Source organism: Trichechus manatus, unplaced genomic scaffold (assembly GCF_000243295.1).
Source record: "Trichechus manatus latirostris isolate Lorelei unplaced genomic scaffold, TriManLat1.0 scaffold00028, whole genome shotgun sequence".
Taxonomy (NCBI): domain Eukaryota; kingdom Metazoa; phylum Chordata; class Mammalia; order Sirenia; family Trichechidae; genus Trichechus; species Trichechus manatus.
Genome location: NW_004443964.1, coordinates 17,824,711 through 17,847,514, shown reverse-complemented (window position 1 = coordinate 17,847,514; position 22,804 = coordinate 17,824,711). Strand labels below are relative to the sequence as shown.

Genomic DNA, 22,804 nt, shown 5'->3' with positions numbered 1-22,804 from the left:
AGCTACAGAAAACTATAGAGAGAATAAAAACCCTTAATTTCAACACCAAGAGATAAGCACTGTTGACATTTTGGTGTATATCTTTCCAGCCTTTTTTTCTCCTCTGCACATATTTTAAATGGGACCCCACTCTAAACACAGTGCGTGTCCTCTTCTCAATTAACAGGACTAATCTACTTTTCAAATATTTAAACACCAAACTTAGAACCTGATCAAATGGAAGCTGATCAGTTTTCTCCTACTGCCAGCCTGGCCCCTCTGTCAGGGGCTGACTCCTCGGCTCTGAGCCTCTTCCTGGCTTTGCTGATGCCTTGCTAGGCCCATCCCCCAATATCCTTGAGTCCTCCGGTCACCTCACGTGTGTCTGTGTTTGTGCGTGTGTGTCCTCTGCATGTGTCTTTGTGTTTGTGTGTCTCTGGGTTTGTGTGTCCGTGTGTGTGTGTGTCTGCATATGTATGTGTCTGTGTGTAGGTCTTGTGTCTATATATGTGGGTCTGTATGTGTCTCTGTGGGTGTCTGTGTTTGTGTGTGTGTGTGTGTGTGTGTGTGTGTGTGTGCCCGTGTGTGTGTATGTTTGTGTGTCTTTATGTCTGTATGTGTTGCATGCATGCTCAGTTGTGCAGGCCTGTTCAGTGTGGCAGGATGTGGAACTGAGGTTTTTTGGATACACAAGAGAATGGACATTGTTTACGATTTTGTAGGGCAATAGAGTTTATAAACATGTCCTCTAAATGGTTCTACCACCAAAGACATCTTTAACTATCGTGCCTCCCCGGCCTGATGTTTTAAAAGATCTTTGCCAAACAAAGCTCAAATTCCCTAAACTTCTGTTTATCTGGAAATGCTGTAATTTCACCATCATATTTGAGAGACAGTTTTGCTGGATGTATAATTCTTGTCTGGCAATTTTTTTTCCTTCAAGGCTTTGTATATGTCATCCCATTGCCTTTCTGCCTACCAGGTTTCTGCTGAGTAGTCTGAGCTTAGTCTTATTGACTCTCCTTTGTAGACGACTTTTAGTTTATCCCTAGCTGCTCTTAAAATTCTCTCTTTATCTTTGGTTTTGGCAAGTTTGATTATAACATACAACATGTCTTGGTGACTTTCTTTTGGGATCTACCTTGTGTTCAATGAGCATCTTCGATAGATACCTTCTCATCTTTCATGATATCAGGGAAGTTTTCTGGCAACAAATCTTCAACAATTCTCTCTGTATTTTCTGTTATCCTCCCTGTTCTGGTACGCCAATCACTCATAGATTATTCCTGTTGATACAGTCCCACATAATTCTTAGGGTTTCTTTATTTTTTTAAATTCTTTTGTCTGATTTTTCCTCAAATAAGTTGGTGTCAAGTGCTTTAGTCTCACTAATTCTGACTTCCATTGCCTCAGTTTTGCTCTTATGACTTTCTATGGAGTTGTCTCATTCTGAAATTTTATTGTTAATCTTCTGGATTTCTGTTTGCTCTCTCTATGGATTCTTGTACCCTGTTAAATTTGTCATTATGCTCTTCTATAAACTTATTAAGTTCCTCTATTGCTTTGTCTGTATGTCCCTTGACTTATTCTGCATTTTGCCTGATCTTCCTGATCTCTGGAAGAGTTCTGTATATTAATCTTTTGTATTCTACCTCTGGTAATTCCAAGAAGTTCTCTTCCTCTGGAAGATTTCTTGATTCTTTGTTTTGGGAGCTTGCTGAAGCCATCATGGTCTGCCTCTTCACATGATTTGATATTGACTGTTGTGTCCAATCCATCAATAAGTTATTATATTTATTTATTTTATGTTTGCTTACTGTGTGTCCTAGCTTCTTGCTTTGTTTTGATATGCCCAAATAGGCTGCTCACGTGAGCTAGTTTGATTATTGGCAGCTTTGAAGCTCTGATGTCCTGTCTCCAGGTGGTTAGATCTGTTACTACGTATGTGAACCCAAGAGTCCGTTTACTTTTCTTGTATGGGTTCAGCTCAGGTATCCAGGTAGTCAGTCATCAAGTGTGTGGTGCAGGCTGTCTCCTACAGTCCTAGATGGGCAGGAGTAATTGGAGTAGGCACAGGTATCTGGCTGCAGTAGAGGGTCACGCACTGAGCAAGGCAGAGGGCTGATGGCCACCCCTGAGAGTCTGGGAGGAAAGTGTGTCCCTATTCCCTACAGTGCGTAGGTGGGTGGGTTTTGCAGCTGGATTATGGGCACCCAATTCTGTTGGATGTAAGGACTGGGAGGCACCACTTATTCTTGAACCCCTGTCATGGGTGGCTAGGTGGCTTGGGTGGAGCCACCAGTCCTCAGGCCCCTGATGTGGGTAGGTGAGGACCCTGCTTAATGGGTAGAGTGGTGTCAAATGTCACAAACCTGACACCTCACCATATAGCTGATACAGTTGAAGTTAGGCTTCATGTATATACCCTGTTGTACTGTGCTAATGAGGGCCTACGCTGCTGAAATGGGCACACATAGGTCTATAAAGGGGTAAAAGGTGTTCAAAGTCCGTGGACCCCTTATGCCTGTGCTTAGACAAAGGAGCTGTGCCTACCCTGAGTTCCCAGCTTAGGGGAGCTGGCAGATTATTTTTTCCGTTTGTTAATTTGTTCCCTCTTCAAGGCCAGGAGAATGGCTCAGGGTGCATGATGGGTCCTACTTCTGGCCCAGGGGACTCAGCAGTCACTGAAGCCAGCCCAGGACCCAGTGCAGAGCAGGGAGGAGGCAGGTAAATAGGAGAGATGTTCTTCCCAGACAGCGTGTTTTTTGATCCACACAGTGGGTTCCACGCATGTACTTATCTTTTGCCGATTGAGAAAACTTTTCACTGGTTCTGGAGGCTTGAGTAGACTCTCCGTTGCTTGGTCTCTCCCGAAGTGGATAATTTGTCCTGAATGCCACTGCCCGCCTCACCATGCATGCCAGCCAATCCGGCCTGCAGGGTGCCGTTCCCGCTGGGTCAGGCTGGCAGCTGCCTTGCTGCTTCTGACCCATCTCTCCCTCCCCCGCCACTCAGTCTGATTCCTCAACGTTTACTTTGATGTTCAGGGCTCCTAAATTGTCATAAATAATCAATTCAGTTGTTTTTTTGAGTCTTTGTTGTAAAAGGGACCACAGGAAGGGTCTGACTACTCTGCCATCTTGCCCTCCTGTCCCTGCCCTCACCAAAAAAAGCTCAATTGTTACGTTATTCCCTTTCTGGTGTTTATGAGCCACAGAGGCTCCTGTTGCCTACTGGAGCTGTAAGCAATATGAGGTCATCAGTGTTCAACACTGAATGGAATGAGCTTCAGATTAAGAGCAGAGAAACTTCACATTGGGGTTGGTGTGACCAGCCTTATCCAGTAGATCTCTTGAAATATTAGAATTGTTCAAAGACTCCTGTTTTTGCCTTCTTGGGTGAGAGAGGGGAGAGACTAGGTCTACCTGGAAGGTGGCGGAGGAAGAGGAGGTGGTGAGAGTAGGAAGAGGGGGCCAACTGGCATTTTCTAAGGGTGGCCCTGAGGTCTGAGCGCTTTCCCAGGCTGCACCTGCTGATCGCTCCTCAGTGACCAGCTCTTACCCACATGGCCAAAGTTCTTTTGGTTGCTGAACAGCTGCTCCAAACTCCCTGCCCCCTTCCCCACCCTGGCTCTAATGTGAGTGAGTCAAGTGGCTTTGGAGTTGGACCTAAGTCAAATCCCATCTCTGCACTTACTACGTATGTGCCTTGATCAATTTAATTTTCTAAGCCTCCATTTTCACATCTATAAAATTGTTCTCATAACCCTCTCTCATGATTGCTGTGAAGATTAAATGAGATAATGTAGAAATTCTTGGTAGTTTTCTGTCTTTATAGTGAATGCATCATCTCCTGATAGAGATTTTTTATATCTGCCCCACATTTCAAACATCCCCAAGTCACAGAATGTGAGAGCTGGAAGATCAAGCCAAGATCAGCACCCCTCATGTGATAGATGGAGAGAAAGATCCAGAGCGACTCAGTGACAGAGCTGAATGGAAAACTCACATCTCCCGACCTGCCTTCCAATAAATTTCCCATGATACTTCCTGCACGGGGACTGTTTTCTTATGGAAGCACAACAAGCTCGTTCACATCTGTCTTCTGTTCTGAAAACGCTCATCCATCATCTCTTTGAATGTTGCCTTTCCCCATCCTCTCCAGTCTCTACTTCAAGGACTTCTATTATAGCTGGTTGGAGCTTTCTGTTTTGTCTTCCATGTCTCCTAATTCTTGCTCATATTTCTCATCTCTTTCTCTCTTTATCCTCTGCTGCAGGCGATTGCCCCAGCTGTGTCTTCTTAGGTCCCAATTCTTCTGCTTCTCAACCTGTCTATTGAGGGTTTTGTTTTTCCAATTTAATAACTGCATTTTTCATTTCTGGCATCTCTGTTCCTTTTTCAAACTTCCTGTGTTTTCACAAGAGCCTATTCTTGCTTCGCGGATTCCCTTCCTTCCCTGTATTTTAAGTCTCTTTCAGATTACTCTGAGATCTGTCCTTCCCCAGGTGTGTTCTGCCACCATTCATTGTGTCTTTAGTTTAGCGTAGGCTCTGGAAACAAATCTTGTGGATTTGAGTCCCACCTTCACTCTTTGCTCCGTTTCCTCATCTGTAAAATGGGGAAGTTGATCATAGTACCTGCTTCATGAGTTCTTTATGAGGATTCATATGCTAAAGCCCTCAGATGGTCCCTAGAAGCTGGAAAGTGCCCAGTGGGGGTTGGTTATCATTATTGTCCCTCAGATCATTGGATATTTCTCTTGCACTTGGTAGGTTGACCTGTGAGCCATCTTCAGTGGAAACAGCCTTCTGCAGGGTCCCATGCATGCACCAGGTTGTGAAGATGTCCCCAAGATCAGTTTCATGGTTGCCTCTTACAGGGCCCCCTTAGAGAGGAAGTCATCTCCTGGCTCCCAGCTTTATGGAAGTGTCACTTCCAACCATGATCACCTATCCCCAAGCAGGCACCAATACTGCAGCCCTTTGGACATAGATATACTTCAACCTTCCACGTGGGCCAGGGAACTTCAACCACCACTCTTCATTTCTAGTATCTGGAGAGCCCCCTTTCTTGATTTCCAGCTCAGTCCTGTATTTTGCATTTTTAAAAAATAATGCATTTTATTAAGCATGTCTATGTGTTTGAGGAAACCCTGGTGGCATAGTGGTTAAGAGCTACTTCTACTAACCGAAAGCTCAACAGTTTGAATCCACCAGGTGCTCTTTGGAAACTCTATGGGACAGTTCTACTCTGTCCTATAGGGTCGCTATGAGTTAGAATCGACTCCACAGCAACGGGTTTGTTTTTCTAGTTTTATGTGTTTGAAGCAGGAGTAGGGACTTCCCTATGAGCTCCACTGATCAGCTTAACAAGAAATGTCACAGATTTTTTTTCTTGTGTTTTAAATGTGTTTTGGCCATAACAGATCATATTTGGAGGATTATTTGGTCAGTTTCTCTGGTCACGGTGTTAGCTCATGTGGAGGGGTAGAGAGTGTGTGAAGATGTGGGTAGAATTGAGCTGAGGAAGGTGAGTGAAGGGGATACAGGGTGGAGGGAGTCTTGGTGTGGAAGAGGGTGTGTCTGAGGAAGGAATTCCCAAGTTGGGACAAATGGAACCGGAGTCTCCCCACGCTGTATGTGTCAAATTACTGGGGAGTCATCAAAGGCAAGCGGAGAGTGGGGCTTCTGCCAGCTGATGCTCAAACCAGGCTCTGGTACTCATGGACATGCTTCCTGAATGGAAGGTACCAGCCACACCCTGCAACTGGGCTGGGCTGACCACACCTCTGCATACCCCATGTGCCTCCTCCTGACTGCAAACTGGTAAGATCAGGATCTCTCCAGAGAAGTAGGTGTAAGGGTGAGGGGAAGGGAGGAAGGGCCCTTCACAGCCCTGCAGATTATCACATGCATGAGAGAGAAAAAGGCCAAAAATGTGAACATAGGAGTTCAAGTCAGAAGAACATGGAGAAAGAACTGTGTTTCCAGAGTCCAGAGGCCCAGTGATATCACTTTCATCCGTCCATCCATCCATCCATCCCACCTACTCAGAGATGATCCCAGCCTGTTGAGGGAGGTGTTTCATCATTCCTTGGCCGAGATCCAAGGATGGCAGCAACCCCTGGGAGAAGTGACCAAGTAGAGTGGAACAAACTCTGGCCTAAAAGTCAAGAGCCTGGATTCTCTTGGCTCTGCCATTAACTAGCTGTGTGAACAAGAATATATGGCTTGACTATTCTGGACCTCAGTATCCTCACCTGTAAAATGGGGACAGTTGGACCAGGAGGTGGGTGGGGGCTTCCCAGTTCTGACATTCTATGCCTAACCCTTTGGCCCCTGATGTCACAATATGGAGTCAGATCCTGATTGGACAATAGGCTCACCCAGCTGCGCTGTTCTCTTGGTCATGGGCAGAAGATGGACTCGCCCTGGACCTTTCCTACTTGTGCTCCTTTGTTATGGACAGCTCTTGTCATGGCTCAGGACCGAGAATGCTCAGAGCCCAGGTGGGGCTGGGGTCCGAAGGGGACGGGCCGGGGGCAGATCCTTCCAAGGACAGCATGATGCCCATCTCTCTCCCGCAGATATGTCCTACAATGAGAGTGAAGTAAAGGCATTCCTGCAGAATTATGAACGAACAGCCCAGGTTGTATGGAACAAGTTTATGGAGGCCACCTGGAACTATGTCACCAACATCACCAAGAAAAACCGAGGAGAGATGGTGGGATACCTCCTTTACCCTAACCCCGCTTCTCCTTGATCTTCTCAGTGGTCTTGGGGGAAGTGGGGGATCACACCTTCTAACCCTTATCCAGAGACAGAGGTGAGAGGGAAGTCCCAAAGGACATGCCAAAGTAGGCTGCAATCTCCAAGCCTCTTGGTGGCCCCTAAACTCTCTCTGGGGCAAGGCTCTCTCGCTTGTTTCCCCTTTTAACTCTCACCTCCTTGCATTTGGGACCCAGGCTCCCTCCCTTCTCCCTCCTTGCAAATCTTCAATGCTTCTGACCCCTTAAAGTGGGCTTGGGAGCGGACTGGGGGGTATGGCCCTGGAGTTCAAGGTGAGGTCCTCGCTCCCTCCAAGCCCTCATGACAAAAGTGCTGATCCTTCTTCCAAGCTGCATGAGGACATGGAGAGGTCCCAGCATATCCTGTTTTTTGGCACCCAAGCCCGCCTGTTTAACATCGCCACATTCCAGGACCCAGTCATAAAGCGCATGCTGAGAAAGATGCAAAACATGGGCAAGGCGGCCCTGCCTGTGAAAGAGCTCCAGGAGGTAAGGATGGAACCCCCAGGCTTCCAGGCACATGCACCCCTCCCCAGGGGTTGATGGGGAAGGCTGAGTCTGGAGCAGGAGGGAGGGGGGGGGGGGGGGGACTAACTAGACAATAGAAAAGTAGCAGGAGGCGTGAAGGGGGAGGGAGATGAGAATACCGGGGGCAGGGCCAGAGCTTCCTCTAGTGGAGGAGGGAAGCAGAGGCCTAAGGAAGGTGGGGCTAGTGCTGGGGGTGGACCCAAGGGAGCAGGCCTGCCCTGGGTGACACCTGCTTCCCCAGTACAACCAGCTCCTGGCCTACATGGAGACAATGTACAGTATGGCCCAGGTGTGCCTGGAAGAGGGACCCTGCCTGTACCTGGAGCCTGGTGAGAGGCGTGGACCCTGCCCCTGCCCCTGCCCCTGCCCCTGCCCCTGCCCAACCACAGTCCCTTCCATGGGCCTCCCAGCCCCTGTTCTCCTTCTCTTGTTGGAGTGGGTGAGGGTACAAGGAAGGCAGTAGCAGGGGTCCCACTTTGACTTCTTTCTCGGGCACAGACCTCCAAGAAGTAATGGCCAACTCCCGGGACCAGAAAGAGCTGCTGTGGGCATGGCAGGGCTGGCGGGATGCTGTGGGCCGCCCACTACGCACCTTCTTTGAGCGCTACGTGCAGCTCAGCAACAAAGCTGCGAATCTCAATGGTGAGGCCTGGCCTGAGCAGACAGAACATTGCACAGGCCCCAGAGCAACACTTAGGAAGGGGGCCAAGCTGAGTCTGCAGGTCGGGTGGGGGGTACTAGGGCCCTGGAGATGTGATCCAGGAGCCTGCAGCTAGGCAAGGCAAAGGCAGTTCAATCTTCGTGTCATTGAATAAATAATGATGGAGCACCTGCTAGGTGCTGGCACTGGGAAGGGTCTGAGGAAACGCAGGTGAGAACACAGAGGCACTTTCCCTCAGAGGGCTGACATTCCAGTGGGGGAGACAGACACTCTTCAAGTAGACACCCATATCTAATCACCACTTGGGCTGGGTGCCAAGAGAAAGGGCTGCTGAGAGAGGGAATAAGGAGAGAGATGTTTCAGGTAAGTGGTCAGGGAAGGCCCCTCTGACATTCACCCAAAGCCTGGAGGTGGATAAGAGCAAGGGAAGACAGAAGTAAAAAGTGCATCCCAGGCAGAATCTCTGCTAGGGGAGGGGGCTGGGGTTTTGGAAGACCTGAAGGAAGCCAGGGTGACCAACGGGTTATCGATGAGGTGGGGCTCACAGAGAGGTCACAGGGCTTAGCAGGCACGGCAGAGAGCCAGGATTATGGACACTGCTCAGTGCTTTTCCATCCCTGATCAGATCCAACACGGTCAATAGCCCTGGGAGGTACTATTCCCACTTTATAGATGAAGATGCTGAGGATCAGGAAGGTGAAGTGGCTTTCCTAAAACGTGCCTGCATCTCCTGCCTGCTAGGCCAGGGCTGAAGGCTGGGGTGGTGAGAACCTTGTTGAGTCCCCTCTCCTGTTCTAGGTTACAAAGACATGGGGGCCTTGTGGCGCTCAAAATACGACTCTGAGAACGAGACCAACACCCTGCAACATGACCTGGAGCTGCTGTTCCAGGAGCTTCAGCCACTCTACCTGAACCTGCACGCCTATGTGCGCCGCGCCCTGCACCGCCGCTACGGGCCCCAGTTCATCGACCTGAAGGGGCCTATCCCTGCCCACCTCCTGGGTAAAGCCTGGGCTGGTGGGGGCGGGGGCAGAGGCTGGGGCAGGCCTCCAAGTAGGTGCTCAATATCAATAAGGGGAGAGACCTCTTTCGCTGCCTCTTAGCCCCTCTGCTCTCCTCCCAGGGGACATGTGGGCTCAGTCCTGGGTCAACATCTTAGACCTGGTCTTGCCCTTCCCGGAGAAACCCCTGGAGGACATCACGAAGATCATGAAAGGCCAGGTCAGTGCTGGGCCTCCAACTGCTCCTGCCCCCTCTGAGCCCTGGGGCCATCAGGCAGGGCCCCATGCACATTCTCTTCCCACAGCGCTGGAAGCCCCACAAAATGTTCCAAGAGGCTGAAAAATTCTTCACCTCCCTGGGGCTACTGCCCACCCCGATGGAGTTCTGGAGCAAGTCTATGTTGGAGAAGCCAGCTGATGGACGGGAGGTGATGTGCCATGCCTCTGCCTGGGACTTCTACAATGGCCATGACTTCAGGTGCTCACCACCCACCAGCAAGGCCCTGCAGCCAGCATCACACTCCAGCCCCCTCCCCTGCTCCTTCCACTCTCCATCTATCTGCCTGTCCTAGGGGGTGTGTGCGAGTGGTGGGCATGGGAAGAGATGGGGCGGGGGAAGGTGGGATGTGAGTGGGAACAGAGGGAGAGGTGGATGCAAGGGGCAGGACAACGGCTCAGTCACTGGTTTAGTCGCTGGTTGGATATGGGGGTCTGCAGTGACCAAGGCCTTCTGGTCTCCAGCCCAACCACCCCAATCCCTTAGCTAAGTCTGAAGTCTCGCACTGTCCCCAGAGCATCCCCATGCTCCTTGACCCCTGCCCTTTAACCCTAGGATAAAGAGGTGTACCGAGGTGACCATAGAAGACCTGCTCTCCGTCTTCCACCAGATGGGCCATATTCAGTACTTCTTACAGTACAAGGACCTTTCTGTGATCTTCCGTGAAGGTGCCAACCCAGCCTTTGAAGAGGCTGTGGGGTCAGCGATCACCCTCTCGGCCTCCTCTCACAAGTACCTGCTCAACATAGGCCTGCTCAGCTTACAGTTCCAGGACTCAAGTGAGGAGCGCTAGGGGACAGTAGGGAGGGCAGCCTGAGCCTGGGGCTGGAACTAGGGTGGAGCAGGACCAGAGCTCTCCTGGTAAAACTGAAGGGACTGGGTACACTGGAGCTACCCCTGACTGCCCCGCCCCATCCTCAGAGGATGAGGTCAATTTCCTGATGGGCATTGCTCTTGAGAAGATTGCCTTCATCCCCTTTGGCTACCTGGTGGACCTGTACCGCTGGAAGGTCTTTGATGGCACCATCCATAAGAACATCTACAACCAGGAGTGGTGGAGCCTCAGGTGGGCCCCTGTCGCTGCTTTCTTGGGCCCTTCCCTGGGCCTCTGCACTTCTGCCTCTGGCCTTCTCCGGGGGTGGACAGTGCTTTCAGGTCAGCCCCCAGGGAACCACCCACTGCCATAGATTGCTGCTGGTCTGTCCTCGGAGTTCAGAGCTGGACCTGCAATGCCGGGGGGCCTGGAGGCCCAGGGAAGCCCCAGGCTAGTGCTGGTTGTTGGCTGTCACCAGACAAAGGTCTGTGTGCTGAGTGGATGAGTGGTAGAGCCAGTGGTCATGCATGAGGCCTCATTTTGAATCTGATACCAGGGCTAAGCCGGTCTTTTAACTTCTCTAAGCCTCAGTCCCCTCGTCTGTGAAAAATGGGTCCTGGTGGTGGCCCTCCCTGCTCCCTGGGTTGCTGGGAAGCTCACATGGTGATCACAACTGGGCTTCTCCAAGAACAAAACACTGACCACCAGGCAGACCCTCCCTCTCCATACCAACAAGGAGTAGGGGCCAGGAGAAGGGGTGTTTGGGGTCTGAGCTCTTTCCCTCCAAGAGATCCCATGGGAGACAGGCAGGCTTACTGCCCCCTTGCCTGCTGTCCCCGACACACATGCACACCTGCCTCTGGCTTAGCATCCCCGACATGTCCCACGTCAGAACTGGCTCCTCCGTAGTCCTGCAGCATCACTCTTGACTGAGGAGCGCCCGCATCACCTCCCATCTGCACTCTTTCCTTCCAAATTTTCCCATCACCCTTAACAGAAGCTCAGCACCCCCTAGGCAATGACTGCATCTTTTCCCCTCCCACCCATCTGGCCCTGGTAACCATTAATAAACTCTGGTCTCTATGCATTTGCCTATTCTAGATATTTCCTATGAGTGGGATGATACAATATTTGTCCTTTTGTGACCAACTCATCAGGTCCAGTTTCGATAGATGTGCAAGTGCTTGGGGAGTCCCTGGATGGTACAAACTGTTAACATGCTCAGCTGCTAACTGAAGGGTTGGTGGTTCGAATCCACCCAGAGGCACCTCGGAAGAAAGGTGGTGATCTACTTCCGAAAAATCAGCCATTGAAAACTCAGTGAGCACAGCTTCACTCTGACACACATGAGTCAAAATAGACTTGGCAGAACTAGTTTAGGATTTTGGTGGCAAGTGCTTGGAAAAGGAAAAGGCTCTGAGAACAGTGCAAAGCAGCACCATCAAGCCTCTTGTTTTTCCTTCTGCAGGTTGAAGTACCAGGGCCTGTGCCCCCCCGTTCCTCGGTCAGAAGAGGACTTTGATCCAGGTGCCAAGTACCACATTTCCGCCAGCATCCCCTACTTAAGGTAAAGGTCTGGGCCCTGTCGGCAGAGCCAGCTCTGGGAGTTGGCGGTGCGGGGCATAGGGGTCGGGGGTAGAATTTCCAGGAAGGCCCTAGTTCCAAATGTCCCCCTGCACCCCCGCCCACCTTATCTTGTTGGGGTGCTTACCCTTCTGGGACCCAGGCCCCAGAATCCTTTGGGCTTTTACATCAGGTCCTGTGTGGAGGGCAGGGCTGATTGGAATATTCCTCAGCATCTCTGCTGCCCCCTAGGGGACGGCAGGAGAGAGAAAGGTCAGGGTTGAGGTAAATGTGGTTCAGAAGGCTGGAGAAGAGACCCTCTGGTATTTTAAGGCCAGCCTGAGGTGAGGCCTTACGCAAAGAGCCACTGGGTGGCAGAGACCCGCTGTGGCCAAGGGAGGCCCTGTCCTCTGCCTGGGCTGTGACTGTCAACCTGTGTCCACTGCCGCATGGCCACTGCACGTCATAGCTGCCCAGGCCCAGGTGGCTCCAGGTTTCACACCCCTGATACCCACTCCCCAGCCTGCCCTCAAGTTCTCCCACCCAGGTACTTCCTCAGTGTGGTGCTCCAGTTCCAGCTCCATGAAGCACTGTGCAGGGCCTCGGGCCACGTGGGTCCGCTGCACCACTGTAACATCTATAACTCCAAGATGGCTGGGAAGCTCCTAGAGTGAGTGCCCTCCTCCCTCATTTGTCCTCAGTGTCCCTTCCCTCCCTGGCTGAAGGCCTGCCCTCAGGCCCTCCCTACAGCTGGCTACTCTGGGTACCCTGAGCAGAACATCGTTGAGCTTACTTTCCAGCGGACGTTCTTCCTCATGTCAAATTGCAGTCTCTCCTACAATAATGGAAGCCCATTTCCTCTTGTGTAGCCCCTGTGGTCAGACTGTTTTAGTCCCTCCTGCTAAAACACACATGCACACACACACATACTTGCCAGGAAATCAAAACATCCCAGATAGGAAGCCAGTGGCTGGAGTCCTGCCTCAGCCTCAGTCCCCTGACTGAATCCCCTTACTCTTTTTTTTTTTGTAAGGCTCTTGCCTGTCCTCTCCCCTGGGTGCACTCTGCTTTTCCCATCTCTTCTTGGATATTTCCAGATCTGGTTTTCAGGTTGATCCCGGTTGCTTTCACACCAGTCTCTTAGCAGGCTTTTGGTCAGTCTGTGGTCCACTTTGACCCTCCAGTCTTTTTTCCTGCACTGGTATCTAGCCCATCCTTCCCATGCCTGCCTCTGTGGAGTTGCTTTTTAGTCCTGAAGCAAATCTGGAGGGGGAGAGGCCTGAACTTTACTATACAGGCTGAGCTGTCTGATGGACATTTCATTTTTTTTTTTTTCAGAGGGTGGGATTCGTTTTAGTAGCTCATAACTGCAAAGTAAATATTACTATCCACATTTTACAAATGAGGAAACTGAGGCTGAGAGGTGAAGTGATTGCATGTCACTCATCTAGCAAGTGGCAAAGCCATGATTTGACTCCAGAACACACTATCTTTTACCCTGTAACCTCCCAACAGTCAAACGAGGCAGGTCCTGGTGAGATTAGACCAGGCGGGCCCTGGTGGCATAGTGATTAAGAGCTACTGAGAGCTATGGCTGCTAACCAAAAGGTCGGCAGTTCGAATCCCCCAGCCACTCCTTGAAAACCCTGTGGAGCAGTTCTACTCTGTCCTATAGGGTCGCTGTAAGTTGTAATTGACTTGATGGCAACAGGTTTAGAGGAACCCTGGTGGCACAGTGGTTAAAGTGCTGGAATGCTAACCAAAAGGTCAGCAGTTTGAGCCCACCAGCCACTCCGTGGGGGAAAGATGTGGCAGTCTGCTTCTGTAAAGATTACAGCCTTGGAAACCTTATGGGGTAGTTCTACTCAGTCCTATAGGGTCACTGTGAGTGGGAATCGACGGCAGTGGGTTTTTTGTTTTATTAGCAGCTAATATTTCTTGCCTGTCTACTATGCTTCCACTATTGTGCTTATTTAATCACCACACAACCCTATGAGGTACATACTGTTATTATCTCCCCTTCTATGGATATGGAAACTGAGGCTCAGAAAGGTTATTTTCCCAAGGTCACACACCTTGTGACAGTCAGGATTCAGACTCAGGCCAGACTTACTTCAAAGTCTCTGATTGTATTCACAGGCTGAGCTAGCAAAGCCCTAGGCTAGGGTTGGGGGTACCTCACAACTGTACCTGCTCTTCCAGGGATGCTCTAAAGCTGGGTTCAAGCAAGCCCTGGCCAGAAGTCCTGAAGATGATGACCGGGGAGTCCCAGGTGTCTACGAAGGCCCTCATGACCTACTTCAAGCCCCTGATGAACTGGCTGGTCACCGAGAACGTGCGGCAGGGGGAGGTCCTGGGCTGGCCAGAATTCAGCTGTTCCTTTGAAGGTTTGATTATCTGGCCCTGGTCCCAGCTTTGATCCAGCCCCAGCCTTTGCCCCAACCCCATCTTAATCCCCAGCCCATCTATGACCTGGATTGAACCAGCACAGCACTGCTGTGACCCCACCTGTACCAGGCTTGATGCAGCTTCAGTCAAGACCACAGCCCCAGCCCTTAGCTCCATTGCTTCCTTGGGCACTGTTTTACCAGCTAGACTGGCAGGCTGGCATCTGAACACAGGATCAACGTCTTGCCTCTTGACCCTTGCATGGAGCCACTGCTTGGTCCCCTGGGGTACAAAGCCCTATCTGTGCCCATCTCCTTCTCCTCTTCCTTTTACTCTTCTTTCTCACCCTCTTTCTAGGGCAATGCCCTCACCTGTGGCTTGGAAGTAGGTATCTAAGGCTGAGGGAGAAGGCCAGTGGAAGTCAAATCCTACCCGACAGCCCCAGGGAGCCCCAGGGCCCCCTCCCTGGTTCCAGCTGCTCTATGAGACTCCATGTCTTCCACAGAAAAGGAGAAGAACACATTCCTGGGGCTGGAGCTGGACAGTGACCAGGCCAAGACAGGACAATGGGTGCTGCTGGTCCTGAGCTTTGTCATGTTCCTCTTGGTCCTAATGCTGGGCCGCAGGCTGTACATCCTGTCAACAGCCCAGGACACTAAGGCCTACTTCCTGGGCATGGCTATGGAGCCCCACAAGGCTGCCAAGGGCCAGTGGATATTGCTGGGCCTCTGCGTCCTCCTGCTGGTGTGCTCAATCAGCCTGGCCATCAAGATTTTCACACAGCAGAGCAAGAAGCCTCTGTGGATGACAGCTGAGTGGTGGGGCCTGAACTAGACACCAGTGAGACTGGTAAGGCTGGGAGGGGCAGGAGGAGGGTGGCCAAACCAGAGAGGGCTGGGGGACAGGGGACAGCCTGCAAGTGGGTGCAGCTGGGCAGAATTGGGCTCATGTGGGGTTGTAATTGTGTTTGCAAACTCATGTATGCTGGGCCATGTGCACAACTGTGTGACTTCAGGTGCACCCTGGGTGTCAATCCAACCCTCTTCCGCCAGGGGCTCATGGACCACAGTTTTGGTAACCCAGTGGCTGTGTCCCTCCAAACCAGTTCCCACCCAATTCATTCTCAGGACTAGCTCTTCACACAGTCCTGTTTTCTTCAGGAGCCCTGGCCGTGGGGCTGGCCCGGGGCTGCAGTGCCCAAGGAGTCTTCACTCCAGTTAGAGAAAAGATACCGCTTCTACCCCTTATAAAATGTGCTCGTGTAGAGCCAGACATTCCTTTATGAATCACTGGTGCCCAGTCTGTGAGCACTGTGCTCTTTACACTGGCCCACATACCTCTCTGCTGAATCTCTGGGCTGCACCTGGGGCGGGCTGCATAATCCAGCCCTAAAAAGCTCTTTGTCAGCTGGCCACCTGAGATGCAAGTAGCCTCACAAACTACCCCGTGGCCCTCCCTGCCCTAGCCCAGGCCCTCCTGAGTGGAGACAGTGGGTAGCAGGGCACTGAACCAGGCCTGATTAATAATTGACTTCTTTAATATTTAAACAAAGCTCATCTCCAGCCACTCCACTCCAGAGATGGCCCTGTTCAACACACACACCTGCTGCCTGGCCCGTTGCCCTGGGAAGCGAGCATAGGGCAAACAGTACCTTTCCAGGCTCAGTGAGGGAGGGGGCAGGGAGGGAAGGCTGCAGGCAGACATCTGGGAGTGAGTGCTCTAGGTATAAACCTGGGAAGGGAGGGGGAAGGCTCCTTTCGGGGTCTGCCTGCCACAGCCATGTCACACCCAATATTTGGAGACTCATCAGGTCTAGACTGAGGTCCTGGGGAACCTGGGAGGTCAGTGCCTATCAGAGGTTGGGGGTGGACTTTGAGGGGAGACAGTATCATAGCCAGTACCCACAGAGAAGGGGCACGAGGGCTACATTTGAGCTGGTGGGAGGGTGGCCAAAAGATGGGACCAGCTCCTTCTAGATTAAGGGTCAGCCTAAGTAGTCAGGTCCCAGGCTGGCACCTCTGCAGACTCTACTTTTGCCCAGTTTTGAGATACAGGATGTCCTGGGTGGTGGAAATGGGTAAGCAAAAGGTTGGCAATTTAAATCTACCCACCCAAAGGTGCCTCAGAAGAGATGTCTGGCAATCTACTTCTGAAGGTTCACACCCTATGTGCATTTCTACTCTGAAACACATGGGGTCACCATGAGTCAGAATTAACTCTACGGCAACTGGTTTGGGTTGGTTGTTTCTTTTCCTGAGTCCTAGCTGAGCTCAAGCACTGGCCACTCCAGCCCCAGGCTCCACAGCATCCTCCTTTGATGTATCTGCCACTGCTCTTACTTTGCTGTGGCATAATGTCCCTATCTGCCCATTGCTAGCTGTTAGCTCTGTAAGGGCAGGGCACGTGTCAGGAGTGTGCCCCCGGGTAAAATCTGGGGCCTGCCCAGGCCAGGGCACATAGTGGGGACTTGGAAAATGTTTGAATAAGTGAATACGTGAATGAATGAGAGTCCCCCTGCCCAGGTGCCTCAGAGCTCGACACCCACGGCACTGAGCCCACAAGAAACAGCCCCACCTTTCCTCCACAGCCCGCCTGCCCTTCCACACACAGGGGCAACCAGGACACCTCTGCCCCCCAGGAGGCCACACTTGCAGTCCTTCCATCCCCCCCACCACAGTGGTCAACGAGGCCCCCACAAGACATTGTGGCTTTTTGAGGCAAAGGCACACCCAGACCAGGACTCCAAGACTCTCGCCTGGACTCCAGCAAAAACCTCACTGAGCCTCCTTGTCCACTTTCCTTCCTCCACTCACCATTGTAAAGTTTATTTTACCAGAATATTTCCTTTATGCCTAACTGCCTAAAAACTTGGCTTTTACCAAGTTTATCATCAATTAAATCTAGACGTTGAAAATGGCATCTGAGGGTCTTTATCCATTATCCCTTTCCTCCAACCTCACCTCTCCTACCCCCAGCTCAGTCCCTCTACACCGACCCCCTCCCATTGGCCTTTACCTAAGGTGCATACCCCACTTAAATGCTTGTCCTTGAAGGCCTGGCCCAAACTGGTCATTGGACCCTCTAAAGTTTCAAGCCCACAAGACGCTCAGTGAACAGTGGTCCCTTCTCCTCTCCAAGAAACCTCCTTCCATAAACCTTACCCTACCCCATCTGCTCCTCGGATTGTGCTCATGTTCAATCAACACTTGGCCAGTTTTATCAGTGGGCACTCACTAACAAGTGGTTTTAAATCTGTCCTCCTTTCAAGCAGGGCTGGCTATGCTAAGAGCTCTCAGGCTTCTGGTGAAGGCATTTTATTGCATATTTCTTACATGCCTTCATGTGTGCTCCTTCCCCATCCTCCCTGGAGGGAGCATTGCGTGGGCACTGGGGTTCAGCTGGAGGGCACTCGGCAAGGGCTGGCAGGAGGCCTAATGGGCCCAGCAGTCAGAACTGGAGAGAGCAAAAGACCTGAGTCCCCCAACAACCCCTTCTGCCCGCCTGCTGCCCTGCCTGGGAGGGGATCGAGAGGGGCTGAGGGGAGCCTTTGGGACAAAAGCAGAAGCTTCTCAGAGAAGCCCTGCCTCATTCCAGGCCCAGGACCCCCGCCCCGCCCCCTAGGAGTCAGGACCCCGCCCCTGCCCCGTCCAGCCCGGGCGGAGTTGCCCTCGCCGCCGCCACCTCGCCGCTTGTTTCAGCACCGCGGCGCGGACAGTTCCCGGGCTGGCGCGGTGGGGAGGAGGTGCCGCGAGAGGCGGGCCAGGGAGGGCGGGGAGGGCAGGGAGAGCTGAGGCGGGCGGGCGGGGCACGGAGCCCGGCGGCCCTCCCCGGGGGCGGTGCCCACCCGGAGCCGGACGTCGCTGAGCCCGAGGACTGGCGGAGACTTGGGGGAACCTGGGCCCCTGGTGGCTCCGGGCAGGGACCGCGGCGAAAGGATGCCGGTCCGCAGGGGTCACGTCGCGCCTCAAAACACTTACCTGGACACCATCATCCGCAAATTCGAGGGGCAGAGTGAGTATGTTTGTTGGGATAAGGGACGATCTAGAGTACTGGGACGGTGGCAGGAGGGGCTAGACCCCTTTACAAATTTGAAATGTTGGGAGAGGGGGGAGCGGATGGCGTGCCGGATGCTGGCTGCGGAAACCCTTCGATGTCCCTGTCCCGGAACACCTTCTCCTCCAGCGGTCCCCACTTACCTCAGACGCCATCCCTCTTCCCAGCCTGGAACAGGAGGACAGAGCGCAGCCCCCCTCCCCCACCCCAGCTTCCTGCTGATGCCCCAAGCCCTGAACTCCCCATCTAATCACTGCCCTGCTTCCCTCTCTGCCCCCTCCCCAATGTCTCCAGAGGATTCCTTGACTCCCTCCTTCCCTCCCCATGTCCCTGGCCACCTGGTCTTCCCAGGAGCTCTCGCCAGGCCTGGCCCTCCCAGGAGCTCTCACCAGGCCTGGCCCCCATCCATCTGGTCACATCACTCCCTCCTCACTGCCTCCTGGAGGCCTTGAAGCTTCTCTCACCCTGCCTCACTGGTCCTTATCACCCTGGTCTTCCCACAATCCCCAGACCTGAAGACTCCCTCTCTCCCCCTTCTTAGGTCACTGTCCTGCTCCCCCTCCTGAAGGCTTCTCTCATTACCCCCAGGAGTCCTCATGACCTTCTTCCATGACCCTGGCCTCCTCGGTCTTCCCACACTCTGCCTTCTCCCATTCGGGTTGCTGCTCTGCTGCCCAACCAGATGCCCCCTCACTACCCCCAAAACTCCACATGATCTTTCCCTCCCTGACCCCCAACCCTGGCTGCCATGGTCTTCCCACCCCACCCTCCACCCCAGGTCGTAAGTTCCTGATTGCCAATGCTCAGATGGAGAACTGCGCCATCATTTACTGCAACGACGGCTTCTGTGAACTCTTCGGCTACTCCCGCGTGGAGGTGATGCAGCGGCCGTGCACCTGCGACTTCCTCACAGGCCCCAACACCCCGCGCAGTGCCATGTGCCGCCTGGCACAGGCCCTGCTGGGGGCCGAGGAGTGCAAGGTGGACATCCTCTACTACCGCAAGGATGGTGAGGCGCCCTCGGCCAGAGGTTCTGCAGGGCAGGCTGGCCCCTCTCTTGTCCAGCCAGGGTGGCCTTGGGGAGGGCACAGACCCAGGGACCAAAAGGTCTAGACAAAGCCCCTCCCCTCGCTGGGCCTCGGTTTCCTCATCCATAAGGTAAAGTGATGGGCATCGGATGCCATGCTTTCCAGGGACTAGATTCCAGGAAGCCACTGACTGATTGGTCCTGGCCCTGGGCAGGGCCTCTCATTCTATCATCCCTCCCCCATGTCCCCAGTCTCCTGCTGCCCATTCTGTCACTGTCAGCCCCAGCTGTCAGGCAGCTGGGATGGAAATTAACCTTCCTTCATCTCTGTCTGCTCTGAGGATTAGGGGAGGAGTCACCCCCTCAAGGCCTCTGTGGTCAGGCAAGGAATGGGGGCTGCTGGCTGGGAAACGGGTGGCCTGGCTCACCCAGCTCCAGCTCCTTGGGGAGGTGGAGTGGGTTTGCACCAACCTAGAGGCTCATCCAGATGGAGTCTGAGTTGTTACTGCCAGCCCAAGCTCACTGCAAGCAGAACAGAAGCAGTCGGACCCCCATAGGGCAGGTACTGAGGACAGAGTTCAGCAGCCCCTTGAGACCCTTCCCCTAAGACTTCAGGGTCCCCACTGGACTGGGGGTGGTGGTGTGTGGGTGAGAAATAGGATCAATGCCTGAAAGTCCCTTTGAAATCATTGAAATCAATGGCCCCCAAACCTAGTTCTGCATCGGAATTACCTGAGGCATGTTTTCTAAAACATACCTTCCCCAGAGGCTGACTCAGAAGGTGCAAGATAAGGCCCAAGCAGGTGTTTTTGGAAAAATCTCTCTGGCAGTTCTGATATTCTGCCACATTTAGGAACCACTGGTTTAGATAAAGGAGCCCTGGTGGCGCAGTGGTTAAGAGCTCCGCTGCTAACCAAAAGATTGGCAGTTCAAATCCACCAGCCACTCCTTGGAAACTCCATGGGGCAGTCCTATAGGGTCGCTATGAGTTGGAACCGACTCGACGACACCTAACTAACAACAACACAACAGGCTTAGATAAATCCCTTCATTTCATGGATGAGAAAGTGGAGGCTGAAGGAAAAGGAACTTGCCCAAGATCCCACTGTAACAGTCCAAGCTGGGGCTGGAGCCCAAGTTTCTGGATTCCTCCCTCAGTGATATCTGTTCTGAGTAAGCCCAAGAGGGAAGAAAGGACCCCCAACTGCCCCTCTCTTGAAGGTGGGAGTTTTGGAGAAGGAAGCTCCCAGAAGAGGGGTCTCCCCCTCCCCATCAGGGAAGGCAGGCATGAGGGCAACCTGTGCAGAGAAAGGGCAGGCTCCTTTGGGTTGGGAGTGGAGGGTTGCTGACAGCCTGTGTCCCAAGGGCCTGGTGTGTGTGTGGAGTATGAGTGTGAATGTGAGCATGTTTGTGTGCATGTATGTGTGGTGGTTCACCGGCTCCTGGGGCACTTCTTGGGCAGGTCCTTGCTGTCACCATGGCCAGGACTGACCCTACTGCTGCCACCCAAATGAGCAGCAGGTGGGGTGTGCACCAGACAGGGGCAGCGATTAGGGGATTAAGAAGACTGTGGCTTAGCTTGGCAGTACTCACAGGGTTAATGAAGTCAGAATATTTTTCAAAGCTGTGACCTCACCTCCTCCTATCATGGCAGGGAGGAGGTGACAGTCGAGGAAATGAGAAGGGTCCCAGGGGAACAGGATGGGACATAAGGAAATGAGGGGGACAACAGGTCCTCTCTGTCACTCTCCTTGGTCCCAGAGCTCTTCCTGGGCCCCAGAGGGGTGAGGCTAAACCCAGACTCCTAGGGATGTCAGACTAGGGATCTTGGGGGAGGGGGTCCCTTCAGCACTCTGCATGTGCCTGGGCAGGGGGCATAGGTCAAGGCTGGGCATTGGCCCCCTGAGATCAGGACTCAGGCCTTCAGAACTCTGCTGGCATCCCATTACTCTAAGGGAAGGATGTGGTACTCAGGTAACTTGTGTTCACCTTATGCTCCACTATGACCACATGATCTTTTTTTTTTTTTTTAAATCATGTTACATACATCTTGCAGTCCTACTGAGGAGTATCCCGATGGTGATTTCTTCTAGCCTCAAATCAGTACCTCCTCTTCCCACCCCTGACTCTAAAGAGGTGGAAAGAAGTCCCGAACAGAACTCTAGCTGATTTTTTATATCTTCTTTTCCTCTAAAGGGGTAATCCGCTGGCAATTCTCCAAGTCAATGTAGAAGGTCTGTGTCCATATGTGTCCATGTTGTGTAGCTGCATAAAGTTGGCCTCAGAGAGACCAGGGCACTTGACAAAAGTCACCCCATGAGACAGGGCTCAGAGACCCCTGAGAAACTGCCTCTCCCTCTCCCTGCCTTTGGTAGGAAAAGCAGGAACCTAACAGAGATAAGGAGGAATGGGCGTGGGGCAGGACTAAAACCAGTGAGAGAGTTCAGGGAGGGATAGAGAGTACTCAGATCCTCCCACCCTTACTCCCACCCCCACTGGGTTCCTGCCAGAGGGGCCCAGACCTGCCTGCCTCACTGAGTCCTCTTCTCTTATGATCCCAAACCAGGGATCACCCTAATCCCCAAGCCAGACTGGGGGAGGCCTGGGGCTTCCAGTCCTCAGCTCCAGAGGCAAGGGCTGAGGTCAGGGGCCACTAACTGCCCCCACTCATTGATTTCTGCATGCTCACCCATGAATGCCAAGAGGACCACCCTGGAGACAGCTTAGAGCAGCCATCCTCTTGGTGGCAGCTTTTTGTAGCACCTGCTCCCCCCTGAGGTTCAGCACAATGCTGGAGGGATGTGCATACAGACACAGCTGAAGGACAAAATGGAGGCTGTGCAGAGGAGGGGGTGAGAGCCAGAGCAGGGAGCGTGGGGGTAGGGGCGGAAGCCGGGAGAAAAGGAAGAAGCACGTTTGAGAGGGAGAGAAGAGCAGAGAGAAGTGGGATGTCCTGGGGTGGGGGGGGTCAGATAAACCTATTGCCCTTGGTCAGAGAAGTGGGGTGCCAGGAGGAGCCCCCAGAAGGGAGAAAGGAGCAGAGACTGGAACAGCCACTCTTGCATATAACCTAGAGTGCCACACTCGCCTACTTCTGGCCACCCAGGCACAGCTATGGGGCTCTGAGACATGATGGGCAAGGACAGCTATGGAGCAGGGGAAAGAATGCTCTGGACTCGCTTCCAGATTCTCGTCACCTCTCTGCCCACCCAACAGGCAGCGAGCATGCAGGTGGGGCATGAGGGCCATGCACCCTCTCCTCTGCCAACCCTTACCACTGTGAAGGGCTGGTCTTTAGTTCGCTCCTATCCTCAGTTTTCCAACAATAGAATCAATGGATGAGTACAGCTACTCTAAGACCAGGCTTGGCAGCCCCCAGCAGCCCAGAGTCCCTGCCACTCTGCTCAGCCCTGCACTCTCCCTGCCTCCTGCCAGGCCATTCTCTGCAGGGCCAGAGAGATGAAGGATAGAGTCTGGCCTGGAGGTCAGTGTTTCAGGCTGCTGGCCAGGAGGCATCCTGTCTAGGTCCTGGTGCCCAAGCCTTGCAATTCTCCCTGGTAAGAGTGAGTGAAGCCCCGCCCCCCTCCATCACTGGGAGCCCAGGAGTGGGTCAAGCCAGGCAGCGGCCTCTCGGTGTGGATGTCTCCCCCGGGGCCCAGCACAGCAGCTGGCAGATGGCTGCCTGGTGCCTGGGAGTCCGGGAATCTGATCCAGGAGATTCCTG

The 22,804-nt window shown here is 52.9% G+C and overlaps 2 protein-coding genes across 4 annotated transcripts in view; both read left to right on the top strand.

The window, feature by feature from the left end:
• The first annotated feature begins 6,569 nt into the window (after positions 1-6,569).
• LOC101341729 (angiotensin-converting enzyme-like protein Ace3) lies at positions 6,570-14,834 on the top strand. Its single transcript, XM_004374434.1, has 13 exons — positions 6,570-6,704; positions 7,099-7,257; positions 7,538-7,625; positions 7,795-7,938; positions 8,756-8,959; positions 9,081-9,178; positions 9,264-9,436; positions 9,791-10,014; positions 10,157-10,301; positions 11,518-11,616; positions 12,160-12,282; positions 13,815-13,999; positions 14,506-14,834. The coding sequence occupies exons 1-13, from the start codon at positions 6,570-6,572 to the stop codon at positions 14,832-14,834; spliced, it is 2,106 nt and encodes a 701-aa protein (XP_004374491.1).
• A 3,101-nt stretch (positions 14,835-17,935) lies between these two features.
• Positions 17,936-22,804, top strand: part of KCNH6 (potassium voltage-gated channel subfamily H member 6) — a 20,406-nt gene continuing 15,537 nt past the window's right edge. For all 3 annotated transcript variants that reach the window (XM_004374234.2, XM_004374233.2, XM_004374232.1), the window contains exons 1-2: positions 17,936-18,011; positions 18,832-19,062. In XM_004374234.2, the coding sequence (XP_004374291.1) occupies positions 17,936-18,011; positions 18,832-19,062 (307 nt within the window). The remainder of the gene's footprint in view (positions 18,012-18,831; positions 19,063-22,804) is intronic.